This window comes from Euleptes europaea, chromosome 6 (assembly GCF_029931775.1).
Source record: "Euleptes europaea isolate rEulEur1 chromosome 6, rEulEur1.hap1, whole genome shotgun sequence".
Lineage (NCBI taxonomy): Eukaryota > Metazoa > Chordata > Lepidosauria > Squamata > Sphaerodactylidae > Euleptes > Euleptes europaea.
The window spans coordinates 106,505,386-106,532,512 of NC_079317.1; the positions used below are offsets into that span (position 1 = coordinate 106,505,386).

General features: G+C 46.3%; 1 protein-coding gene across 1 annotated transcript in view; it reads right to left on the minus strand.

Moving 5' to 3' along the window:
- Nucleotides 1-5,775: 5,775 nt before the first annotated feature.
- The window catches only part of ASIC4 (acid sensing ion channel subunit family member 4), a 98,086-nt gene continuing 76,734 nt past the window's right edge, over nucleotides 5,776-27,127 (minus strand). Inside the window, exons 4-10 of the mRNA XM_056851696.1 lie at nucleotides 24,861-25,020; nucleotides 23,544-23,600; nucleotides 22,976-23,129; nucleotides 22,714-22,805; nucleotides 21,004-21,083; nucleotides 19,615-19,719; nucleotides 5,776-6,202 (exon numbers count right to left, since the gene is read on the minus strand). Coding sequence (XP_056707674.1) covers nucleotides 6,083-6,202; nucleotides 19,615-19,719; nucleotides 21,004-21,083; nucleotides 22,714-22,805; nucleotides 22,976-23,129; nucleotides 23,544-23,600; nucleotides 24,861-25,020 — 768 coding nt within the window. The 3' untranslated portion in view covers nucleotides 5,776-6,082. The remainder of the gene's footprint in view (nucleotides 6,203-19,614; nucleotides 19,720-21,003; nucleotides 21,084-22,713; nucleotides 22,806-22,975; nucleotides 23,130-23,543; nucleotides 23,601-24,860; nucleotides 25,021-27,127) is intronic.

Below are 27,127 nucleotides of genomic sequence, written 5' to 3' on the forward strand. Positions count from 1 at the left end.
AGAAGGTCATCAGAGGGGGCTCGTTAGGCTTGCTGGGGAGGGCGGGTTATAAGTCTAATAAATAAATAAAGAGGTGAAAATCTGATTTCTGTTGTTAAAATGCCCAAGCGAGACAAGTGCAGCCTGAATTGAGAATTCAGATGTGTTTTTATGGTTCCGATTGGCTCTAGCCTAAGGGCTGAGTTATAGAGCTATTAAGCCATGCACCAATGAAGGATTCGAGGATCAAGCTGCCAAAATGTAGACTAGGAATAGATTCTGGTGAGCTCAGTGAGCCCATACAGCCGGGGGTTCGGGCGCTTGCAAGCCCCCGTGAAAATTTTGAAATTTGACCAATTACAGGGACATTTTGAGGCCGTATGAAATGGATATTAGAGCATATTCTAAGGTCAATATTAAGTACTTCAACCCATCGGCTTATGAGTCGACCACTAAATTAACCTTATTTTAATAAACACTTTAAAAACACTCCATCAATTTTGTTGAAAAATTCACTCATTTAAAAAAAAGTTGCTTCAGGGGCCCCCTCTGGGATTAGGGGCCCTGAAGCTTAAGCTTCATTATTTTCATGGTAGATCCGCCACTGCTCTTGGCATAAGGAAGCCGAAGCCCCGAATGAGAGGTGAAAAGGAAACCAGTGGTCCAATGCTTGCTCCATCTGGGCTTTGGGACATATCAGTTCATAAGCAAAGCCAGCCTGGGTCAGCAAGAGAGGGACTAGAGGGTGTACATGGCTGTGCTGTTTTCCCCATCCATTTGCCCTGCTGTTCAGGGAGGGATGTAAATCCAGGCAGAACATTTGTGTGTGTGTGTATGTGTGTGTGTGGGGGGAGGGGGTGCTGGTCTCAGAGCATAGGGAGGAGGGGAAACAAGATCAGGAAATAATTGATCACTTAATAAAAGCATGAATCACAAAACTGCTGGTGGCCAGGAGCAAATGTTTTGGTCCCATTGAGCCAAATATTCCTAAGATATTTTAAGATCTTGCTGACTGTGCATGGAGACTGTGACTTTTAAAGGGGATATGGTGCTATACTGTGCAGTGCAAAATCATAGCTCATTTCTGCTTCTGATTGTGGAAGAGTACTCTTTCAGAAGTGCAAAATGACCCATGTGGGCAGTCCTAAAGAGTGGTTCTGTCAGGCCTTTGCCTTAGCGGGAGCAAAGGCTCTTGACATGAGCTAGGCCAGGTTCTGGCTACGAGTCATGTCCTTGGTTCTCATGCCTCTGAACGTCTGTGTACAGTTTCGCTCATCCTGTTTTCTGCAGCTGAGATAATGTTTTCGTCTGCCTTTCCTTCCAGTAGCGAAGCTACGTACCGTACCCGACTCTCCTCTGAAGTGAAAGTGGACCCCTGCTCTCTCATGAAACCGTCCACTTGGATCAAAAAGTAGGGAGCTTCTGCATGGAATGCTCTGCATCGCCGCCACCCCCCCCCCCACGCACATGCCAGGAAGAAGGCTAAGCTAAGGATCTTTCCTCATTAAATCTAATTCTATGTGAAAGCTTTTTCTTTTTTTTGGATTAAAGAGCCTTCGGTTATGCGCAGCTGCTACCTGATGGTTAGTGTCTGACTAGGTGTATGTTCCTATCAGTACAGTCAGCCATGAAGCTCAGCAGGTGACTTTGGGCCAATGACTTCATCTCAGCTTAACCTATCTGACAGGATTGTTGTAATAAAATGAAAGCTGATCAGTTGGACCCTGTTTGGTGCCTTGCAGTCCTTGGAGAATGAGCAGGAAATCTAGCATAAATTTTTGCAGAGTGGAACATTCTTTATTAGATGCATGAGGTAGGTTCTCACTTGATGTATGGGCATGTATAATAAATTGTGTGGGCATGTATAATAAATGTTGTAAACAGCAGGGTCAAAGGTCTCCTCTCTTCAGTGACCAGATACTGTGCTATTTTGTTCAGATTCTCTTTTCACCCTCTGATGGTGATGCATTCAGAAACTAGATTTGGATAGGTGATCTGTGATGCACCGTGCTCTGCTATGTGACTTTACAGCACAGTGTTATTAAGCAATCTGAATCATGCTGTCATAGGAGAGCATCCGGGCATATCTGCATTTTAAAGTTAAATAGGTGTAACAATGGCTTCCTCTTCCCAGGCAATCCTAGAAATTACATTCTTGTGAAGGATGGCTGGGGAAGTAACAGTATTTTCAGCATTTCATCAAACCAAAAGTCCCAGAGTTATTTGGGGAAACATGTTAGAAAACCATCATATGTTCATATTTAGATATGACCTCAGAATCCATTTGTTAGGGGATATAGAGCTCTGCTACCAGAATTAAGATGCTAAATAGAAAGCTGCCGGATTATTGAGCCTGAAGGTTGCATTCTGATTTGAAAGCCTTCCTCTTTAACCCTGGATGTCTGGGTACCGCTCTTGCAGTGCAATCCTGAACAAAATTGCATCTTGCTAAGCCCATTGGCTGAATGATATGGCAACTAATTTCTCAGAGTTTTGCCACCCCCCAAAGCTTGCAAGTCATCCCACCCCGATTCTACTCTATGCTGACGATGCAGTTCTCCTGTCCCGCACAATAATTGGTTTGAAAAGATCTTTGCAAACTTTTTCTGAGTACTGCTCTAGGGAAGGTCTTAAAATAAACCATCATAAATCTAAGATTATGATCTTCACTAAGAGGAGAAAAATGCCTCTTTTTCGCTGGTTATTAGATGGCTTTGAGGTTGACCAAGTCAAGGAGTTTGTTTACCTTGGCATTCTGTTTTCCCATAACCTAAATTGGAATGCCCATCAAAAAGCAATGTCCAACAAAATTAAACCTGGGGTTGGTGCTATTGTCAATTTTTTTCACACCAAAGGTGGCAAATATATTCCAGGGGCTATTCAGGTTCTTAACCTGAAAATTACCCCAATTATCCTCTTTGGTGTTGCCATCTGGATTACAGTCATCAATGAATCTATAGATCGTCCACTGCTTCAGTTCTTACGAAAACTCCTAAATGCCCCTCGATGTGTTGCTGGCGTTACTCTTCAAATGTCGCTTGAAGCTAGGGCGTGGTTGGCCGCCTTTAAACTACACCTTAAACTGTGCTTTAGCACTGAGGGGTTTCTAGCTTCTCTGAAGCATGACCCTTTTAAATCTTCATGGCAAAAAATCCTAGATGAGAAACTGGCGTTGTTGGGCTTCTCGCAGGATATGTTATCAGATCTTGGGAAAACTGAAGCTTTTGCCAAAATTAAAAAGCGCATTAAAGAGCTCGATTATAACAGCACGACTTTTCGTGCTCATCGTGTCTGTTCATCCCAGTTCTTCGGAATACCCCCTCCACGTGGTCTGCCTGCCATATCTGACAACTCCTCGTCTCTGTAGAGCTTTTTGCTTGGCTAGATTGAATGCTAACCCTTCTATGGTAATGCAGGGCAGAATTCTGAATATACCATACTCAGACAGGATCTGCCCTTGCTCTTCTGGCTCTATTGACTCATTAGCCCATGCCCTTTGGGAATGCCGCTTTTATGAGGAACTTCGATCGCACTATATTTCCCCCCTTTTAATATACAAATCCAATGGCTCTGTGACTGACATAATGCCTTTTTTACTAAGTGATAGGGACCCCAAGGCTACATTGTCAGTGGCAAGATTTGTTTCAGTCCTTATATCCCTCCAACACTAGATATATGCTGCTCAAGATCAATTGATCAAGGAGCTTCTAAGGGATAAAAGGAAAAGGAAAGGAAAGGATTTAATAGACTTACAACGGTATTACTCTGCTTATGACTGCATGGTGGGTTACTCAGTAGTGACAGAAAATGCCTCTCTCTATCCCTATCATTGTTATGTTTACTACAGAGCTGAAAATAGGTTCTGGAGCTCCTTGAAAATGAGCTGTCAAGGCAGAGTTTCTTTTCCTTCCTTTCTTTTTTGGCCAGCAAGTGATATAGTTAGACTGACACTGAAATTTAGAAGTCTGATGCTGCAAACACTTGGTCAGTCTCTTCAACAGACAGTTTTGAGGAATGGATGGATGGAGGCGCTGTCTGGCAGGAGGAGCGATCCCGTGGTGCCTACTAGTCATACAAGTGTCCATTTTAGTGGCGAAGATGTGAAGAGCCTAGAACACCTTACAGGAGCGAGTTCCAGACATTAGCTGGATAGAATTGCTGGCAACACAGCAGACATGGCTGGAGTTCTAATTTGTGCCTCTTTATTGGGAGAAACTTGTACATTTGTAAAACAGCGACTTGCGCTCAGTACAGTTGTGAGGATGATAGGTAATTCTTGGGATAATCTTCGGCTGGGTCCCAGACAGAGCCTCATGCAGCCTGTAGGGTTGAACTCCTGGAGCCACACACATCTCCAGCAGGTAGGCTGTATCAACTTCTTAATCCCACTGCAGCAGCCAAAGGCCTCTAAGCTTGCGGCTTTCTGATTGGTACATACATGAGTTTGGAGTTGGAAGTGAAGGATGGGGCGAAGGGGGGGGGTATTTGCAGCATATTTCTGAGTGCCACATTCCTGCCTGAAATGCACCCCCAGGAGAAAAAGCACAAATCTATAAATGTGGATCAGGATTTCAGTACTCCCATTATACCACAGAGATTCTTATATTTTAGATGGTAGATAATGGGGGCCCTCTGGCATACTCTGTTACCCCCACAGGTGGTTTGGTCAGATTTTTCTGTTGTACATTTACTCACGAGTCCACCACAAAGCTAGACGATATAACCCCCCTTCCCTCAGGAATTCATCCAGGATTCAACACCCTGTTCATGTGAATAGTCTGATGTCCACTCACTGGGGTGTTAAATTTACGGGACAATTCTACCTTTGAGCACTTTAACCTGGGCTCCTGATCCTAGGGGACTAGGTGGTAGAGCTGCTGAAATTCTGTGGTACCCTTAGGGACTGTGATGTGTCCTGCTCCTTTCTCCTGGAGGCGGGGTGGTTGTGGCTTGGACCCTGAATCCCAATGAATGCTGCTGGAGGTGAAGGATGAATAGAAGATGCTAGGGTTCGTGTGTGGGTGTGTGTGGGTGTGGGGGGGAGGCTGTACATCTGGGGGAAAGGTGACCCAGGGAAACTCGGTCTTTGTTGCTCCCAGCAGCCCCCTGCTGGGTTTCTCTCTGCACTTGGGCTGGGAGGAAACCTGAGATTTGATGCCGATGTCAATACCCAGCCCTACCAGCAGTTCTTGGTGACACCAGCAGGAGGCAGCTGCAGCAATGAAGAACTTGATATCTGGCTAAAAACCGCAGGCCCAAAACAGTTATATACAAATATACAATTGTGAGGGAGGGATGACAAGGTGGCCAGCCTTGGACTGCTTGGAAAGGGCTACTACTGATGCAGTGACCTGGAGCCCCTTTCTAAGGGCAAGGGCTAGGGTTTTGAACCCGATTGTGGGCACAGTGGATGCATGTGTGGAGAGCAACAACTGGGCAATAGAGTGCATGGCACTGCCCAACAGCAAGTGATGGACACAGAGCGCGTGACTCCTCTGTGCATGTGTATAATGCTGAGATGGCTGCAATGCATGTGTATAAGACGATGGCGTATAAGAAGGAATTTTAATGTCTGCTACGACAGGACAAAGTGAGAGGGATCAGTTGGTGGCCATGGCAGACTCTGCCATGTAGGGTTGTGAGCAGCTGGTTGGTTGGTGCTACCATCTCGGCATGGGCTCTGGGATAGATTTCCATATTTCCTTTCCGTGACTGCATCTCACGCCTACTGTGCTCCACATTCCCGTTGGCCGTCCTCCCACTTGGAAGCCGAGAAAAGGCAACTCCCTGGTCAGTGGAGCAGTCTGGAGCCCATGCCACCTCCTTGCTCCTGGCAGCTGATGCTCTCAGTGTGCTTCTGTAGGGGGCGCTGAGCCCTAGGGAGCAGGGCCAGCTGGACTGGGTAATGGGAAGGGCACAGCAGCGAGGGAGGAGGCAGGAGGAAGGGGATTAAAGCATCGTATGCCTTTGGAAGCCTTGGGAGGTGGGAGGAGGTGGCTTGGCTTGGCCTTGGCAGACCTGTTAGCACAAGGCAGAATCCCCTGCGCCTGAAGCTGCTCCAGAAACACTGGTGTAATTTGGGGGCAGCCGTGCACAAGGTGGCCTAGCAAGCGAAGTCCTCGAAGACCCCTTGAGGGGAGTAGTGGTGGCGATGGTGATGGTTGGGCAGGAGGCCAGTGGGGTAAGTGCCCTCGGAGTGGCGGCCCAGCGTCTCACAGGGGCTCTGCAAAAGAAGGCACAGTCAGCAACACCCACAACCACCCCCTTCCACCTTCAGCTTGGAGCCTCAGGGCCAGCCTTACCATTTTCATAGCCCCATGCAAAAAGACTTCAGTCCCCAGCCCAGCCAGTTGTTTCTTCTGGCAGTGGGGAAAGTGGTTCCAGAATAGTGCTGCTGGGTGTGAAATTGTGCTCAAATATCCTAGAGGCAAGAAAGCCCCACTCTAGAGCAACTACTCAAGGAAGCCATTGTGCAGTGCGCATCCACGGTATCATCTTATGATCTACAGGAGACACAGAGCTATAGCCATCATTATTATTCTGGTCTTGCCAGCCATTGATGGATGTGAACTGGTGGCAGGGCAATGAGTAGTGTGATGTTATTCAACTAGGTGTTACAGGGAAGAAAGGGGGAAAGAGGCAGGGAAGGGACACGGCTCTCATGCAACTTCTAGCTGGACTGCTAGACATGCTTCTCTTCTCAAGTAGCACCAGGAGACGAATGCTAGCGATATTATGGCTCAAGGCAGCATATTTTACCAGCCTTAAACTGCACTAAGTTTTGCTCTTTGAAGTAAGGATGCCAGCTCAGGGTTGGGAAATACCTGGAGATTTTGGAGGAGAAGGGTGGGGTTTAGGGAGCAGAGGGACTGCAGCAAGGTATAATTCCATAGGATGCTCCTTCCAAAGCAGCTATTTTCTTCAGGGGGACTGATTTCTGTCATCTGGAGACCACCTGTAATTGCAGGGGATCTCCAGCCACCACCAGGAGGTTGGCAACCCTTCCTTTGAAGGTCCAAATAGGTGTGATTTGAGGATTACCTGACGATATGTCAAGTAGAAGCAGCAATGAGAAGTCTGTTGTTCAGAAACTGGAGCATGTGGGTGAGGGGAGCTAACCACTTTGGTTTTCCTGCTGTACCTTTACTGCATTAGTTTCTTTAAGCATTTTTCCTCCCAGCCTGCCACTGATGTGGACAGTGAGCCAGGATGCAAGAAAAATACTTAAACCTATGAAGTGCAGCAAGATAAGACAGGGTAGGTGGCAAGGTTTGGCACTCCTTAACCACATGCTCTACATTTTTTGTTGAAAAATGCAGGAAATTCACAACTACCTCCCCCATTCACCCCCAGTGACCCTTACTTCATGCCCAGAAGATGGCCAAGATGCCCTCCCTCTCATGATCTGCCTAATGTCATAGAATCAGCATTGCTGACAGATGGCCATCTAGCCTCTTCTTAAAAACCTCCAGGGAAGGAGAGTTCACCACCTCCCGAGGAAGCCTATTCCACTGAGGAACCGCTCTAACTGTTAGAAAATTCTTCCTAATGTCTAGACGGAAACTCTTTTGATTTAATTTCAACCCGTTGGTTCTGGTCCAACCCTCTGGGGCAACAGAAAACAACTTGGCACCCTCCTCTATATGACAACCCTTCAAGTACTTGAAGATGGTTATCATATCACCTCTCAGTCTTCTCCTCTTCAGGCTAAACTTACCCAGCTTTTTCAACCTTTCCTCATAGGACTTGGTCTCCAGACCCCTCACCATCTTTGTTGCCCTCCTCTGGACACGTTCCAGCTTGTCTACATCCTTCTTAGATTGCGGTGCCCAAAACTGAACACAATATTCTAGGTGAGGTCTAACCAGAGCAGAGTAAAGCGATACCATCACTTCGCGTGATCTGGACACTATACTTCTGTTGATACAGCCCAAGATCCCATTTGCCTTTTTAGCTACTGCATCACACTGCTGACTCATGTTCAGTGTTAGGTCTAAGACCCCAAGATCCTTTTCGCACACACTACTGCTCAGACAAGTCTCCTCCTTCTTATAACTATGCATTTGATTTTTCCTACCTCAATGCAGAACTTTACATTTCTCTTTGTTGAAGTGCATTTTATTAGTTTTAGCCCAGTTCTTTAGCCTGTCAAGATCATCATGTTTACTGGCTCTGTCTTCTACTGTATTTGCTTTTGCTACCCCTCCCAATTTAGTATCATCTGCAAATTTAATAAGCATCCCCTCTATTCCTTCATCCAAATTATTTATAAAGATGTTGAACAGCACAGGGCCCAGGACAGATCCCTGAGGCACTCCACTAGTCTCTCTCTCCAAGTAGATGAGGAACCATTAACAAGCACTCTTTGGGTGTGATCTGTCAACCAGTTACAGATCCACCTAATAGTAATAGGATCTAAACCACATTTTTCCAATTTGTCAACAAGAATATTATGTAGAACCTTATCAGAAGCCTTACTGAAATCACAATAAACTATGTCTACAGCATTCCCCCGATCCAGCAAGTAGTAACTTTCTCAAAAAAGTCTGACAACTTCTTAGTTTAAAAAAAGATGACCAATGGAAGGGTGTAGAGGAAATGGATAGAGAACGTTTTCTTCATCTCCCAAAATACAATAACTTGGGGAATCCAATGAACTTGATGGGCCATTATATTTAGGACCAATAAAAGAAAGCATTCCCTCAAACAACATGTAATTAAATTGTAGAACTCACTGCTATGGGATGTGGTGATAGCCATTATGGGATTGTACACATTCATGGAGGAAAGGTCTGTCAATATTAGCTACAATGGCTAAATGAGATGCTAACGTATTAAAGCAGTGTGCCTCTGAATGCCAGCTACTAGGAGGGTAGCAGTGTAGGTTGAAGTTCTGGCTTCTGTGCTTCTGCTGTTGTGCCTTCCAAGGCACCTAGTTACCTCTGAGCAAAAGAGGATGCTGGACTAGATAGACAATTGGCCTCTGACCTAGCAGAGCTCTTATTGTGTTCAATATTGGCTCATTCTCCTGTATCTGCCCCACCTTCAACCTGCTGCCACCCCCCTCTGTTAAATCAGCATCTTCTTTAAAGGCCTGAAAATGGGGTGCAGGGGACACCCAGTGCCACTTAGTAGGACTGTGAAGGCACCTCATACTCATCCATGTCAAATGGGACCAAAAAACTCTCAATATAATTAACAGTAATGATATAAAGAGGTTAGGAACATGTGGTGCTTTATGTCATCTAGCACAGGAGAGAAATAAAGCAAGCACTGAAATGATAGTTCTGCAGGGCACAACCACCCCCATGGCATATTTCATATCATCAAATGCCAGCAGACCCTCTGATCTCAGAAATCTTGCTTTGGAGTGAACAGTGTTCAAAAAGTGAATTATGAGGGAGATGAGACTGATCCTATTCACAATGGACTAGACAGATGGTTGAATGCACAAATATGGTTAGTATGGACAATTCATATTGATTAAGTTGTAATTTCAGTGTTAATAAAAGGAGCCCATGCTACCAATTTGGGTGTCCAAATAGTCTCAATTGGGGAAAAAATTAAGATATGGTTGAGGCTCACTTTGAACTGATTGTTTATATGTCTTGAGACTTTGTCATGGCCATCAGAAATATACAGTAGATTCCTCAAGTGTAAATGAGATTTCCTCTAGGTAGTCTGTTTGCACTTGCCCCCTAAGAGTCAGACAAAAAAGTTAGCTAAATCTATTCTTCCTGCACACAGACCCTATCTCACTGAGTCCCATCTCCTATAACCAGAAAAGTCCATGATTATCAAGATAAGCTTTTTCTATCGGCATTAGCAGGAAGAGATAGCCAAGCAAACATCTATAACAGATGGGGTTCCCAGCCAAGAGACTTTGAGATCCTTACCATCACAGTGTGTTAGCAGTTATCATGTGGTGATCTCACTGCCTGTGTACAGATGATAACTCTTCAAAGGATCTAAGGCTGCATATGGAAATAACACTGCTGACACTATACATGCTCATCTTTTTTTATACACACCCCATTGACTAGCCATTTTCTTAAGTAAAAATGTATTCACATACCTGCATCTCTGTATTTAGTGTAAGACCAGCTACTTCCACACATGGTTCAAATCCCCACTGTACCCTGAGATTCACTGAATGACCTTGGGCAAGTCAAGCTAACTTATCTCACAACATTGTTCTAAGGATAAGAGCTGGAAGAGTTCTTGCAACTGTAATGTCCCGAGTGAAAAAATTTAAGAATCTACTTCTGGCTTTTGAGTTTTCAAAGAAGAATGCTCCCCCCCACCCAATTTTCCTACTTCTCTATCCCAGTAATGTTGTTCATTTTGGAACTTGTTTTGCACCCAACACTATCCAGTCCCCTTATATCTACCACATGGCCTGTATTCCATTTGAAGATTCTGCAAACTGCAGACATTGGCTTGAACCCAAGACGTTCCCCGGCTGCTGCAGAGGCTTTTCCCCCCCACTGTGGCAATTGCTTCCTCTGCCACGAGTAATTCCACTTGAGCAAGAACAATGTTTTTCAAGGAGCCCTTCTGCATATGGAAGTGCTAGTGGGAGAGGAAGCGAGTACCGCAGAAGCGGAGGGCAGCCTATTCAGCAGTCGGAGAGAAGCACTAGGAGAACCTTGTCATAGTGCCCAAACCTAGGATCTTTACTTTTTTTCCTTACTGCACATCCAGCCTGTTGGGAACTCAAACTCTTGTACTTTTGTGATATTTTGCTTGCTCCCAGTAAAGAAAAACTTATATAACTGTTGTTCACTGTTGAGAGCTAGTGTGGTATAATGGTTCAAGTGTTAGGTCAGGGAGACTCAGGTGGTCTGAATCCCCACTCTGCAGTGGAAACTCACTGGACCACTGTCTCTCTCAACCTCACCCATTTCACAAGGCAGCTGTTAGGAAGAGAAAATTGAGGAGAGGAGAATGATGTTGTAAACTACTTTTAGTCCCCATTGGGGGAACAAGCAGGGTATAAATATCTAAAATAAACAGTTCACCACATTCACAGTAAGTGTATTGAGCTGGGAAGTTTATCTGCTGACACATAAAGGATTTTGTCTGCTCTTTTTATTTAAAAGTTTTATCTGCTGCTATATAAAAGTATCCCACAGTGTATTTTGATGTTATTTATGGTCATACTGTTGTATTTGTCTTAGCACTGCAAATCATGTCACTGTTTTATGGTGCTACTGTATATTTTATATTGATGTATTTTATATATTTTTTGAATTTATTGACTTATTTTGTTTTATGTTGAATTGCCTTGGACACCTTTTTGGAAAGGCAAGGTATCAATATCTTGCATGAGTAAATTATAAATGGACAATGGCTGTAAGCCACCTGATGCACAAACAACCCCGTTCTTCAGACGCCTGTGATAATTATCTGAACGGTTTGTGTGTGTGTGTGTGTGAGAGAGAACGAGAGAACGAGAACGAGAACTTAATATGACACCCTTCTTTTTGGGAGCCTTTGAAAACGCTAGCTTTCCTAAGAAGGATGAGCTGTTATGGGTTTGCTCAGAGTATGTTCTTCTGGCCAGAAGGTGGCGCTGTGGCCACACAGTTTATTAGCCCTACCTGAGCTCTCTCTGAACTAGATGTTTATCACAGATCGGTGTCGATTTGCAGCATCTGTTTTATGTATTTAACTAGGAGGATCCACAGAGTAGCACATATCTGCCCTGCATCTGCCTGGTATAATCTACAGTGACGTCTTGTGCTGTAATATGAAGATGTGCATTGCCTTGTTGCTGTTGCTTCTGCAGCAAACTAATAATTTTGGTAGACATCCTGCAAATCCAGTGTCAGAACTATCCTTTTTATTCCCACTCCTGGATCAAAAGAAGAGTCCCCCCCCCAGGGGTTTCCCCTCTTATTAAATGCGGAATGAATGACCGAATATGGCTGGCGTAGGATACATGGAGTGGATACTGTTGGAAGAGTTGCAATGTCTAGCGTGCAAAGAAACTGAGAAAAAGACCCAGCAGGGGGCGGGCGAGTGGTCAGCTAGTTAGGGCTGTAAGGTTAGAGAAGGGTAAGGTAACCCTTCCACCCTTTTTTCACACCTCTTGTCTGTCCTTAGACTGATATTCTTAGGGGACAATTTCCTCCTTCTTCTCGGAAGTCATTCTACCCCCTCTCTCCCTCCTTAGCTAGATAGACAGCTAGAGGCTCTGTCTCTCAGCTTTCCTATCCTAAAATGTAGTTCCCTCAATAAAGGCAACTTTATCTAATCAGTGAGACTGACCCTTCACTGCGGACTTAGCATACTCTGCCAACAGATACATGGTCCACTTAGGCCGGTCCTGTCTGCCCTTAACTGGTTGAAGCTCTCCAGAGTCTGAGGAAATGTCCCTGCTATCTGACATTTTAAGATACGATGCCTGGGGGAAGGACTTCTTTGTACAAAGTATGTTCCATGCCATCTTTTTTCTTCTATGCAGTTGCGCAAATTCAGGATGAGAAAGCAAATACAAAAAAAGCCAGATCACAGCACAACTGCACAATGCTTGCAAGCAGGGTTGGTAGGTGTGTGTGGGTTTTTTTGTTCATTTGTTTTAAATACAGGGGAAATAATGACACAAACTAGAGATCCTAGCCCGATATTCTTCAGGGACAGGCCAGTTGCTCCAGAATAACCCATGCAGAAATAAACTATGTTAGGGGACCATCTGTTGGGAGTGCTTTGATTGTGGGATCCTGCATGGCAGGGGGAGGGTTGGGGTCACTGGGGATGTCGGGGGGAGGCAGTTGTTAATTTCCTGCATTGTGCAGGGGGTTGGACTAGATAACCCTGGCAGTCCCTTCCAACTCTATGATTTTATGTTAAAGAGCCTACTACTAAATTTGTGTTGTCTCTCCACTCAGCCATAAGGAGTGACCCAATATTGCACCTAATGGCATGCCTGCTGTGTTGATATGCCCTATAAAAGGTAAAGGTCCTGACTCATGGGGTGACATCACATCCCAATATTTACTAGGCAGACTATGTTTACGGGGTGGTTTGCCATTACCTTCCCCAGTCATTTATACTTTATCCCCAGCAAGCTGGGTACTCATTTTACTGACCTTGGAAGGATGGAAGGCTGAGTCAACCTTGAGCCGGCTACGTGAAACCAACTTTCGTTGGGATCAAACTCAGGTTGTGAGCAGAGCTTGGACTGCAGTACAGCAACTTACCACTCTGCCCTGTGCCAGGAATAATATTGGGATGCTGGCCACAATCTAAGGTTGCCAGCTCCAAGTTGGGAAATACCTGGAGATTTTTGGGGCGGAGCCTGCCGAGGGTGGGGCTTGGGGAGGGACATAGAGTCTAATTGCCAAAGTGGCCATTTTCTCCAGGGGAACTGATCTCTATCGGCTAGAGATCAGTTGTAGTGGCAGGAGATTTCCACCTAGTACCTGGAGCCAACCCTACTACAATTCTACCCCAAGGAGAACCAATGTTGACATTCACATCGATTTTAATTAATCAGGATATGTCCAAAATCAGAATAAGAACAAATAACTTTTTCCAAGCGTTTTGGTCTATATTTAAGCTTGTAAATGCACAGCTGCTCACCGAGACTACCAAATATTGCTCCCTCACCATGGCCACTGCCTTAGTGAGGGGAGTGGAGGAGTGTTTTACCCACAGGGCCTGCTACAACATGAGGAATCTCCCTCTTTTAACATCCTGTCAGCCAACCTAATGGGAACAGAGCCTGCGCTGTACCAAGGCTTGTCTAGGAAGTTCTCTGGCTGTGGCTTTATTTACAACCCTAGCTGCAGCCAGGTTGAATTGCAAGGATTTCTAGCTTTTATTGACTTAAATGTTGGCAGCAGCAGGAAATTAAAGTAAACTCAGCCTGCTAATTAGTTATTCCTTGTCCAATGGCTCTAGCAGCAGCCAAAAATCGGCATGTTTGACGGGCCTTTTAATTCACTGCTTTGCTGCTTGTATTTTATCTTTATATAACATCAGGGTTCCTTGGATATTGAATGAATCAGCAGAACTGCTCATGCTCAGATCAGGCTGCACGCATATGGTCTGTGTCATTCATTCCTCCTCTCATGCAGACACTCAACACTTTGTGGTTACACGGGACTAGAGGCAAAAATAAGCTCCCCCTGAATCACAGACACATCCATATGCTCCTACAGCTACATTCTACTTCACTTCAGCATTTGAGCAAGACACTCTGAGTGATCCCACTTAATGTGGAAGAGGGGAGATGTGCCAAATCAGATTTGAGAATGGCAAAATGGTTGGGGTGGGAGACACCTTGCCAGAGCAGGCGCCTGGCAAATGCTGGATCTGACCACCCTAGGCTGAGCCTTCACTTCTTCTATATCATTATCTTCCTCTACCATATAGAAGTGACCAGATAATATACAGCCCCCAAATGATTAACACAATGAGGACAACATCATACATGTGCACATGAAGACAAACAACACACACCTGTGAACTCACCCAGTATTCTGATGTTTAAAACACATCATAGCCTACAAATACTCATGGGCTGCTTTTCATAAGTTATTTGTACTCAAGTATGGATGCCCAAAATGAGTACAAAATATATACCGCTCTCACATCTACAGTACAGCAACATGCATGCTAAAATGCACATTAGAACTTTCTTCTGCCAATTTATACACTCTACAAGGACAACAACGACTCCACTGTGATGTCTGCTTCCTATGGGAAAGATGGATTCTGCTGTGTTTCTGCAGCAATCACTGCAATCAGCAGAGGGGAGACCTGTGTTTGAAAACAAGGTTAACACGTCCCCAAAAGCTTTGGGTAGTTACAACTCTCTGTTGTGTGTTTTTTGCGTGTTTATGATACATATGATTCATGTGAAAGTCATACTCCATATGAAAAACTTCTTCCATCAGAGTATGGCATGGAATCTTTTCTTTATTCATGCTTGTTAAGTTTTTCCCATGGGAGTACTAAGATGGTTCAGTCTTTCAGTGAGGTCTTTACCACTACAATTAAGAATTCTTTAATTGGCCCTAAGTTACTAGCATTTGGTCAATACTGGTCCTTAGATAGGACACAGGAGCTGATATGTGAGTCCTGACAGGATAGAGACTGAAGTTGAATGGAGCAATGAGATTTGCACCAGGATCAATATGGAAGAAGAAAGCATAGCAAACTAGGGCTTGGAACTGGCTAAGATGTCCAGTCCAGATGAGTAGCACATGGAGAACTAGAGTAAAGAACAAATGAGGTCAGGTACAGCCCAGAGAGCAGGTAGTAGAAACAAGGAAGCAGGGAACATGAGCTGGAAAACGCAGACTGGAAGAATACGTAATCAAGATGGGTCAGGAGGAACCAATGGCCAGCTAAGGAAATGAAGCTTGAATGAGCAATGCACTGCCCCATCTTCAGGTGGCTCACACAAGGGCTGGTGCCCATAACCCAGGAGGCCAAATCCCAATCAATCCTATCCAAGTCTCTTATACAGACTGCAAGGGCCAGCCTGGCTTCACGGTAAGCTTACTTCAGTAGACACTAATTAGCCATCAATTCTCCACTCCAGCAGCAGTAGCTCTCTCTGGGTTTTGTATCTGCACCTGGGGAAAGGCTGTTCCACTCACTCCTTCTCAGTCTCTATCTATGTTGATTTTCTCTTCTGCAGGTTCTATGTCCTTGAATCTGTATCTGAGTCTCAGCCTCTGAGCCATCCATTCATGTCTAAACAAAGGGTGACCTGGATCCTCCATCTGTTTCCACTGTCCTTGATGACACTCTACCTTGCAGTGGATTGATGGTGGGGCAGTGCTTCCAAGTTGGTACAAAGAACACTGCATCTGTGTGGGGCTCAGGCTAATAATACAGCAGACACAATTTAGTTCCACATTGATCTTCTTTCCGTGGGCTGGGCAGTACCAGGCAGGGATACAACATTCAGCAGAGCCAGGACGGGTAGCTCAGAGTGTTTGCACATCTGTGTACCATTTCATTTCTGTCAGCATCTGAGGCACAACACTAAATTGCTGATTTTTTCCCCTCCATGGTTTGAGTGAGAAAATTGGCCTAGTGCGACTTCCAAGTAGACAAGTAAGCGTTGACCTTTTAATGTATGTGTGATTTAATTTCCAGCAGCTATCATTTGAGCAAGGCTGTCAAAGATAGGACATTTTGGAGTACTTTCATTCATAGTTCAAAGTGGGTAGCTCTGTGAAAGCTCATACCCTGCCAGAAAATATTTTTGTTAGTCTTTAAGGTGCTACTGGACTCTTGCTCTTTTCATTCATAGGGTCGCCATGAGTTGGAAGCGACTTGACGGCACTTAACACACACACACATCATTTCACTGGGGAAATGGCACAAATTGGAGACCTTGTACTAGTGGTATTAAGAAAGTCCTTATTATACCCACTAAGCTTTGTAAGAACATCCTCTCCAACTCAAAGAATTTGAGCCCTTCTTTTTTTCTTGGCTAGCAGTACAAAGGTTATCAGGACAGACAGATCTGTAGAGGCAGAAAGAAACTATAAAAAATGGTGCCTAAATCAACGGATAGACCCTGATTCTCTGCCACCTATTTTTCTTCCTATTCATCTCAATGAAAAACTGCCAATATCTAGTAATGAGGCTATTAGCCAAACAATCCAGGGAATCTCAGATGTTTTTGCTTTTTTCAGAAGGTGTCTTCTTTGAGTTCACAGTAGCACTACCCTGCATACTGTTTTCAAAAATGACTAAAATTTGCACACCTCTCTGAAATCTCTCTTCTGTATATTATCTAAGGGGCAATATGAATATATCTTGAACACAGAAAGAATAGTCAGGCATAATCCTGGAAAGCATCTGCCAGTCAGAGTACACAGTACTGACCCTGATAGACCAATAATCTGACTCAGTATAAGGCAGCTTCTGGTGTTCATCTGTATGTGAGAGCCATGCCACAGTTGGTATGTTTTTCTTTATTTAAAAATTGATGTATAGTCAATGGATCCACAAATGTCCATGGCTTATACCTGTTCACCTTGAGAACCACAATTTTCATATAAAATAAAAGAAAGATTCTAGTCCTCATTGTCACAAAAACAAATCTGTAAATATATTTACTCAGAACAGCTCTCAGGAGGCAAATGAAGATTAAATAAATATTCACATAATCTGTTCTGCACAATTTCAGGTTTTCAAACTAGAGATTCCTTTGGACAGCTTTCTAGATTCCTCACTCAGATCTAGGGAACCAGCTCTGCATGCACACCGGTGGTGCTTTCAGCTACTTCAAACTACTGCACAGGGATCTTCTGAATGATTTGGTTCTGCTTTCAGATTTCTCAGCACTGGATGCTGTTTTCTTCTTCCTCTTAGCAGCAGCCTATTGGCCATGTGCTGTAGATAACCTGTGTGCTAAAACCTATTTCTGTGGGTGGAATACAGTCACTGGCCTAGGGTTTAAAAACAATTCTGCACACTTATTTGGCTCTAATAAGGCAACAACTTTAGCTTCTATTAAAATCTTATGTATTTCCCCAGCACATTTTTCAACTGTTAAATAGCCCTATCAGCTGCTTCTTTGCTTCAGTTTTGAGATTTATCAGCACCTTATGAGACACACAGATGTCTCATCATCCAAACTGAGAACACACTCTCTTCACTTTGGAAGGGTAGGAAAGAGGTATAGCTAAAGGGCTTCTCTGTAAATCTCTGGTCAGCAAAGAGTTTTGCTGAAATAATCTTGCTGAGAAGGAAGCAAGTGATGAATCAAGGTCTCAACCCCAGCTTCCTGCAGCGGACTTCCACCAACTGCCATGAATATTGCCCATCCACACTTCTCCAACGATTCTGCTGCTGGCAACGCAGGAGCCAGAGGACACCTATGGAGAGGCAAGATTTGGCCCGGGGCTCCCAGTTGCTCATCCACTGTAAGAAAAAGTTTGCTAAATGCATTTTCAATTGGAAGCTCTCTCTCTCTGGATGCACAGCTCTCTCTGTAGTCACCATTGGCACCGACTCCTATTTCTTGAAGTCAGGTCTGATTTATCTTCTCCAGCAGTTTGGAAAGCAGACTTCTCCATTTCATCATGTAACTCAGATTCTTAGGAAACAATCAGTATCTCATATCCTGGTCACTGAACAACTTCAGCAATGGATCACAGCTGTGTGGCTAGACAGGGAGCTGAGGCAGTAACATGCAAGGCCTGTGGCATGTTTGTATTCTTACCTGAGGGTAACAATAATTACACTTGCAGCAAGTGTAAGTAGGTAACCCTGCTGGAGGAGAAGATACAGGGACTTGAGGCACGCTTGTCCACACTCCATTTATAAAGGAGGGTGAAGAATTAATGGACAGAATGCATGAAGCACTCTTTAGGGGGCAACAGGAGGAGGAGAATAAGGAATCTCAACAAATGGAGGCACAAACAACACAGGAGGAGGGTGCATAGAAGAATGTGACCCACAGGAGCCAGAAAATCAGGAGTCATTTTGATCTTCTGTTGCTCAGCAATCGGTTCCAGGATCTCCCCATAGGTACTGATTCTGGACCACTGGAACAAGGGCTACCCCCCCCCCCCAAAGCTTGAAAGAAATTTCTCAGGCTTCTGCACATGGGAGGACTTGATCTTCCGCTCCCCAATTTAGGAAAAGGCGTGTTCTGCTAATTGGGGTTTCCCTACTGAGAGGGGTAGAGTTTAAAGTATGCCGACCAGACTTGTAATCTCGAGAGGTCTGCTGTCTACCGGGGGCACTCATTGAGGACAAATGTAAAATTCTGCATTTAGGTAGGAAAAAACAAATGCACAATTATAGGATGGGGGAGACTTGTCTGAGCAGTAGCGTGTGTGAAAAGGATCTTGGGGTCTCAGTAGACCAAACACTGAACATGAGTCAGCACTGTGATGCGGTAGCTAAAAAGGCAAATGCGATCCCCATTTTCAGGCCTTTAAAGAAGATGCTGATTTAACAGAGGGAGGTGGCAGCAGGTTGAAGGTGGGGCAGATACAGGAGAATGAGCCAATATTGAACACACAGGCCAGCTCAGAGCCTGACTAGGCCACAAATGTCTGGCACACCAACACTGCATGTGTTGTGGCTTTCAATAAGATATTGGGCACATGCAAGGTTAGATGTCAGCATCAGGTTTAAGCCAGGTCTAAATCTGTTGCACATGAGAAATGGACAGTGATCAGGTGTGCAAGCGGAACAAGGCCTTTTTTGTCAGTCTGCAGGAAGGGCTCGTTCCTTTCCAATGTAATTATTATACTGCACATAGTGCTGAGGCATTATGCTGTTATTAACGACAGTTATTATCAGCGTTGATAATTGTACATCACACAATGTGCTCAGTTACCAGGTGCTAAGGTACAGGTGTAAAAGACACATAGACCAGAACAATACACATCTCCTGTGAACCGGACAGTCAGACCCAAAGCGTATAGTGTCCAGATGACACTCTCATGCCTAGAGACCACAAACCCTTTTCTGATATCACTGGGTATTGTGAGGATCCACCAAAGTAGCATCCTGGTTCTGCTCTCTTTCTTGGTCACTCTCTCCCTCTTACCCAGTTGTCAGGTTTCAGAGTTGGGAAAGCAACTGGACTGTACCTTACTCATTCCCATTGGCCCTTCCATTCTGTACTTGTAGTATCATGTTTACCTGCTCCTTGATCTCCTCCAGCCCCAAGGTGGCAATGCTGCCTGAAGGCTTCTTCAGAGGTGGCTTGGGGCGTCTTAAGCCATGGGCTACTTTGTCACGGATCACCTGGGAGGCACAGCAAGAGACAGGGTACATATGTAAGCATTTGGCATGTCTGATTTTAACTACTAGGAACCTTCCCTCTCTTTCTCTGTGCTAGACGGCATCTAGATCATCCAGGGAATCAGCTTCTCTAGAGTTATAAAGCCCTGGAGCTAGCAGTCTGGATCAGCTGAAGCCCTGCATCCTGCATGGGCAATGCCTGTATGAAAGGACCATGATAGAATCAAAGAATGACCGACTGAGTGATGCCATATCCTGCTGGACCAGATGTGATTGGCTTATCCACTAACAGTAGGCAGGGTCCTAGTTCTGGAGGGAGGGGGTGTTACAAACCTAGGAGGAAGGCATTGCCTCTGCTGGGAGGAGGTCATCACAATGGGTGAGAAGGCTGCCAGTCTCGTTCAGAAAGGCGTACATGCTTGGGAAAGTAGCTCGTCTGGGTGGAACCTGGCTCTACCTCCCTACTGCAGCTCCTAGGCATAGCTTGAGACCACTTGTCAGACTTCTGGGCTGGAGCCCTGGGTGGGGGGCACCCTCCAGCCTTCTCCTTTCTTTACCACATGCGTCTCAGCAAAGGGGGACGGGGGAAGAGGGAGAAATTTACAATGCCCTTAGCCCTCTCTCCCCAGCTCTTGGTCCCCCCTCTCACCGCTGAGGTGTGGCTGAGCCTGTCCTCCCAGACTACCTTGAGGTTGCACCTAATAAAGGCCTGCCTGGAGGTGGGGCCACCCTTGGCTCTGCCAGTGCCCTCAAAATAAGGGTGAAGCCTGGCTCATTCCAAGTTTCTCTGCCAATGGTTTCCTCCCTCATCAGCCCCGTCTGAGCTGAGGCTTCAAAACAACCTCTTGCTGGCTGGTGATGCTCCCAGGAAGCCACGATCCCCTGCTTGTCTACAGGAGCCTCCTGTGGCTCCTGCCCTTGGCCTGTGGTGGCTGTGTCACCCTGGCCAGCAGTCCCTGGGTAAGCTGGTGAGGCTTTCTCCCCAGGCTGCTCGCAGCAGGTGAGTCTGCCGGGGCTCTCCCAGCCTGCCTTCCCCGGCTGCTTCCACAGCCCTCCGGCTCTGTCCCTGCCCTGCCCACCTCGCTGCAGTCCCCTGGCCTGGTCCTGATGCTGATGGGATGGGTGGGAGGAACTCCTCTTTACTTGATGCCTCTGTGGTCTCCTGGCCAGATCCCAAAGCTGCGGAAAAGTGCCGGGAGGGCGTTGCCAGCCCAGTTCTCTGTCCCACCACAAGTCTGAGCCAGTTACACACAGTCTCTTTCCTGATTGCCTTACTATTGCCCTCACCTCATAGATGTAGTCAAGGATTTCCAAGACAGTGAGGACGCTGGCTCCAATGAACAGGCCCATCTGGCCTCCAATGTCCCCTAACAGAAAACAAGACAGTTAGGATGGGGAAGGGGACCCCAAAAGCCAGCCAGCTGCTGTGAAGAAGAGCCTCATGGCGGGGAAAGCGGCAGAGTCCACTGCAGGGCAATGGCTGCTTCGCTGCTGATCAGAGAAAGGGTTGTGAGAGAGAGGTGGAGGCAGAACCAGCGTGGCATAAGGGTCGATGTCACTTCTCTTTCTTTTTCTTCTCTTTCTCAGGAGTCATTGCGACAGGAGCGGGATGGGATGGTAGAGGCATCTCTTGCTGGGAGTCTCAGCTCAACATGGGCAAGATGCCAGGGAACTTGGACCAGGGCTAGAGCAGAGAACAGATCCAGGTGCCTTAGGGCCAAACTACAAATGGCAGCAGCCATGGGTCCATCCCACCCTTTTAGAAGCATTTGCCAGCCCCAAGAGCTCTTGTTTGTTTGTTTAAAAAAAATATTATGCCGCCTTTCCACCTGATCAGGGTTTCCAAGGTGGCAAATACAAAAAAACCATTAAAACATTTGAACAATTAAAACATCTTAAATTATAAAATAATTCAATGAAAACACACCACTAGAACCATGGAGGAGGGCCAATACCTGTATTTTGGGGTAACCCAAATGAAACAAAAAAGTCTTCACCAGCTGTTGGAGGACACCGATAGAGGAAGACAGATGCATCTCACTGGGGAGGGAGTTATAAAGTTTTGGTGCCATGACCAAAAAAGCCTTTTCTTGGGATATCACCCGTCTAACCTCAGATGGTGGGGGAAACCAAAGCCAGGCCTCCAAAGTTGACAGAAGTGAATGGGGTAAGTTCATATGGGAGAAGGTGGTCCTTAATGTAAGTTGGTCCCAGACAGTACAGGACTTTAAAGATCAATACCAGCACCTTGAATTGAGCCTGGAAGCAAATTGGAAGCCAGTGTAGATGGAACAAGAGTGGTCCCCATGACCCAGTGTAGATGGAACAAGATATGATCCCTGTGACCCAGTTCAGTCAACACTCTGGCAGCAGCATTCTGTACCAACTGTAGCTTCCAGACAGTCTTCGAGGGAAGCCCCACATAAAGCACATTACAGCAATCTGATCTAGATGTCACCACCACAGTGCCCCCCTGTGTACCTTTTCAAGTGCTGAAATGGGCTGCTTCTGCACCTGAAAAGGCACCGGGGGATGGGGACCAGAGCTCCTGAGGTCACCATGCTGCGTGCCTGTTCCAGATTGGGCCTTGCAGCAATTATTAAAGAACTACAAATGCTTCTAAAATGGCATCGGTGGCCATGGGATGGACCCATGGCTGCCATCACTTGTAGTTTGGCTCTCTGCGCCACTGTGATGACTTGCCAGAAGGGGGAGCCATTGGGCTGCCGCCTCCAGTGCTGCAGGTACCACCCATGATGGAAGCTGGAATGTAGGACTGTAGCCATTAGTTTAGGAGCTGTCAGTAACAGAAGGGGCCAAGAAGTGCCACCAGAACCTGTAAAGCCTTCACTCCTCAGATGTAACAACATATTGTTTGACCAAGTCCCAGGCCCCTTCAGACTGTTTGTCCATTGAAATGCTAGTTTTGTATCTGCAGCAGTTGCCCTAATACAAGGATGGTGGCAGGCAGATAGGTAGCTGAGCACATTCACTTACCCAGAAGCCCTGCCAGGCTGTATGCCTTCTTCTGTTCAATTGCCTCATAGTTCAGTGCCTCAAAGAAGATGTCCAGCACCAGGAAGTTCTCCCTGAGGACAGTTGGAGCGGTTGGGAGAGGAGGAGTCACACAGGCTGGCCTTTGCCAACACAATTCTCTCCTGGCCCTAATTATTATGGCCTGGAGTTCCCCACCCTCTGATGACAGAAGCATCCTCCTACTGCCCTCAGTTACAGATCTCATCAACAATGAGACACTCACCGAATATATGTCTCATTGCGGTTGTACTTGCGAGCAAGGTACCGGGCCGAGCCCTTGTTGGGGATGCGCACCATGGAGATCTCCTTGCCGTAGCGCGTCAAGTTGCAAGGTGTAGGGCAGACACAACGTTCCTGGGAATCCTCAACAGCTGTATCTGTGAGCGGAAAGGCCCATATTAGGCATAATGGGGCAAACTGCCAAAGCATACCACCACCCACCCATCCATGATATCGCAAAGGAAGCCACAGTTGTATCCTGGCTCATGGGTTGCATTGTCTAAGAAGTCACTGTTGGGATGAAGTGCCTGTACAGGTTGTTTGGGAAAGAGAAACTTGTGGATTTCTCTGTGTCCATCCCCAAAACATAACGTTCCTCCATTCCCCAAGGTGACAGCTAATGGCCTCCTTTGTACTAGATGATTTGACTCTCAAAGCTGGTATAGCTCTCCAACCCTTGGAGCCTAAAGGACCAACAGCTACTCTCCCAAGTTCCAGGTGCTCCACGAGAGTTTTATCAGCTGCCCAGATCTTCCCCCCGTTGGCCTGCTCAATATTTGAAGAGTACCTACCAAGTGTGTGGTCAGCACATTCAATGTAGACATTGGGTGAACAGATGGACTCGTTACCTGGAAGAGGAGGATCTGGTTAGTGAGAAGCCTAGAAAGATCTAGTTGTGTCCCCTTCACCCGGCATTCCAGTACTCCTGTCATCTCTGGGTTGTGGGGAGTGTGACGGCTGGTAACGTCCTTAGGCAACTTCAGGAAGTGGCCTGGGATTACATGTGGAAGGGCTTTTCCTTTCCCATGCTACCTTGGGGCAGATGCTTCTGCAGGTCAGAAGCACCAAAGGAATTGTAAGGGAGTGAGCCTGTGGTCCAAGGAAATGGGGAAAACCAAGCAACAAGCAGGTAACAAGATGCCATATAGCATTTGGGAATGGGCAGAGAAGGAGTGCATTGGAACCAGAGCCAGGTATGAGATGCATGTAGCAAAAACACTTGCTCCTCTGAGATACAAGGAGCGGAGATGGTAGTATGTAGCTCAGCTAAGTGGCAGATGGCTGTTTCATCTATGGGTTGGGGAGACTGAAAGGGGCACACCAGCTCTTGGTTTAGGTGGAATGGGCTAAGAGGGGCTACAGCCAGTCCTGTGAGTTTTGGGCTCTGATATGACAGTGTTGTGTAGTGGTTAGCATCAAGCTAGGATGGGAGAGATCTGTGTTCCAGTTCCCACTCTGCATGAAGCTTGCTGGGAGATCTTGGGCTAGTCACACAGTTTCAGCCTAACCTCAAAGGGTTGTTGGGAGGATATGATGGAGAAAGGGAGAACCACGTATATTGCACTGAACTCATTGGAGGAAGGATGAGATAAAAAATGTGATCGATGGAGGGGACATAATTTTATTTTTTCAAGAATGCCCAAATGCCTGACTGTGGTTACCAGTAGTGCAAAGTCATGAACCGTGGGCAAGTTGAACTGTAATGATCAAGGACTCACAGAAAAGGGTCTGCCTCAGATGGATCAAGTGCTCCTTTTTTACTTGCTACCCCCTAAGTCATTGGACACAGAAGAGGAAGAGGTTATGGGTGGGGGTAGAGAGGACATAGCATCATCACCCTTTTCTCTGTGCCATAATAGCAACGGAACACCCAGAAATTTAGCAGGCGAGGTTTTTCCCAGCACAGATATAAGAGATAGGAAAAGTTTCTGCATATCATACTGCTGTTAAAAGAACTAGGACAGCCAAAGGTGGAAACCCCATGAATGTGATTCAGAATGAGCATGCAAGGTTTGTGTACCAAGCAGCAGAAGAAGCAGAGAGCCCTGGAGCCCACTGGGCTTAGGTGCAGAAGACTTAGAAACCTTACCTTGGCGTAGGAGCCTTACCTGGCATGTGCACCATCCGGCACTGGCAGTCCCGCACCACAGCTTCTTTCTCACACTGCAGCCTGCAAGCGGCAATGCTGTAGCTCTCGTAGCCAGGCAGCACCTGTTCCCCCTTCACGCTGGCCCGACAGCTACCCCAAGGCTGGGGCAGGTACGTCAGCTGCAGGAGACGAGGGAGGAGGGGAAGCTAAGGGCCATGAGGAAGGGGCACCCTGGCTGGCTGAGAACCAGGGAGGGCTCTCCCCACCCCGCCGAGGCAGCTCTGGCTTGGCTGAAACTCATTTTCCAGTCAAGCCTCTCCGGCACTCCCTCCCAACGCCCTACAAGCTGTGCCATGAATATACCTAAGGGTTACTTGGTCCTGGCCCCCATCAGCACAGAAGTTCAGTCCCGTGCATCGGGCAGGCAGGATGAGTGAATTCCACACTAAGGTCGGGAATGTAGCTAAATCTGATTTTATAGATCTGCTGGAATATTTCAGGGTCAAGAATACACATGTCCTGCTCTCACCAAGAGAAACAGAATTATTCCACCGCAGTTTTTGCTCTAGTCTTGAATCAGGTAGTGCTCTGTATATAGCAACTAACAGCTCAAGGTTAGCATGACAGTTGGTGTGGTGTGTAGTGGTCAGAGTGTTAGATTGGGACCTGCTGTCCAGCCTAACCTGCCCCACAGAGTTGTTGTAATGATAAAATGTACAAGGGGAGAACCATCTACGGTATGCTGTTCTGGAGTTCTTGGAGGAAAAGTGGGATGAAACCATGATTGATAGAGCTAGATGTTTATTTGAAAGCAAGTCCCACTCAGTTCAGTGATACTTACTCCCAGATACACTTACTCCCAGGTACACTGGATTACAGCATCAGACCCTAATTCAAATCTTTCCATAACTACAAACTTGGCTGTTATAGATAAGCCACTGTTCTCTCAGCCTTCACGTCTCCTTCCTCTCCCAGTGTGCCTATATTGCAGGGGTGTTGTAAGGATTATTGAGATAATACATGCGACATGCTGAAACACACTGCTTACATTCTAAATGTTATCACTAAAAAGGTCTGTGTCTGTGTCTGAGATCAGAGTATACAATGAAAAGCTGATACCTGACGTGACCAAACAATCTCCTTCCAACAGATGCTGCCAGAATGCAAAGAAATAAACCTTCAAATGACAAAATGTTGACTTAACACTTTTTGCTGTGAAAATGTCTTTCATTGTAATGCTGAGGAATGAGCCTTTTGATGAATTATCAGAATTGCCACAGGGCTGCAGAGAAGTCAGATTATTCTCCATATGCCAATTCATTGGTATGTATGAAACGCTTAAAACTGGCTATTGCTTAGCATTGAAGCGGAGCTAGATTTAAAAGAAAACTAGGTGGCACTGGTAGAGCTTAATTTTAACATGGTTGTGGAGGGAGAGGAGGCAGATATAATTCACTGTAATTAATGGTATGCCTGATTAGGGAACATTTCTCTTTCAAAAGCTGCCTCTGCCTTGGAGTTTTGTGTGTCCTCATTCGAAATAGCTCTTAACAGTTCACTCTTATTACAGGAACTGAATTTTGGCATCTCAAGTGCTCCCTCCAACCGCAGCTCCTGTGGAAGAGTGGTCATTGAGGCACCAACTCCGCCTTCAAGTCCCTTAATAACTCTAGGCAGTGTGGTGCAGTAGTTAGAGTGCGAGGTGAGCCTCTGCGAGAGCCTAGTTCAAATCCCCACATAGCCATGCACTGTGGCCGATTCTTCTTCCTCTGCTTAACCTACCTCACAAGGATTGTTGTAAAGTTAGGAGGACAGAACCACAGGCTGTGCCCAAGTTCCTTGGAGGGGGTGGTAAAAGAGTTATGAGATGTTGTTTCCATTTAGGACATAAGTACAGCAGTGGCACCGCAGGCCCCAGGCAGCAGCTGATCCAAGACAGGAGGGGAAGGGAAGGGAAGGGAAGGGAAAGGAGGGGAGGGGGCACTGCCTGGGATGGTGGCAGCCGCCTGATGGACCCAGGAGCAATGGGGGTGCCTCCCCCTGCAGGAGAGCAGCACAACAGCCGGGGCAGGGGTTTTGCCAGCCAGAGGCTTTGGTTTGGGGGGTGAGGCTGGCAGCAAACCCAGCTTGGGTGGGGCCAGACAAGGAAGGGGCTAAGACAGGGACAGGGCTCCGAGAAGGGAGGAGCAGTGCTGGGCTTGGCCCACGGACGAAAAGGGAGATGGTCAAGGGAGAAGAAAGGGGCAGAGATGGCGGCAAGCTGGCTGAGAGAGGCACAGAGAAGGG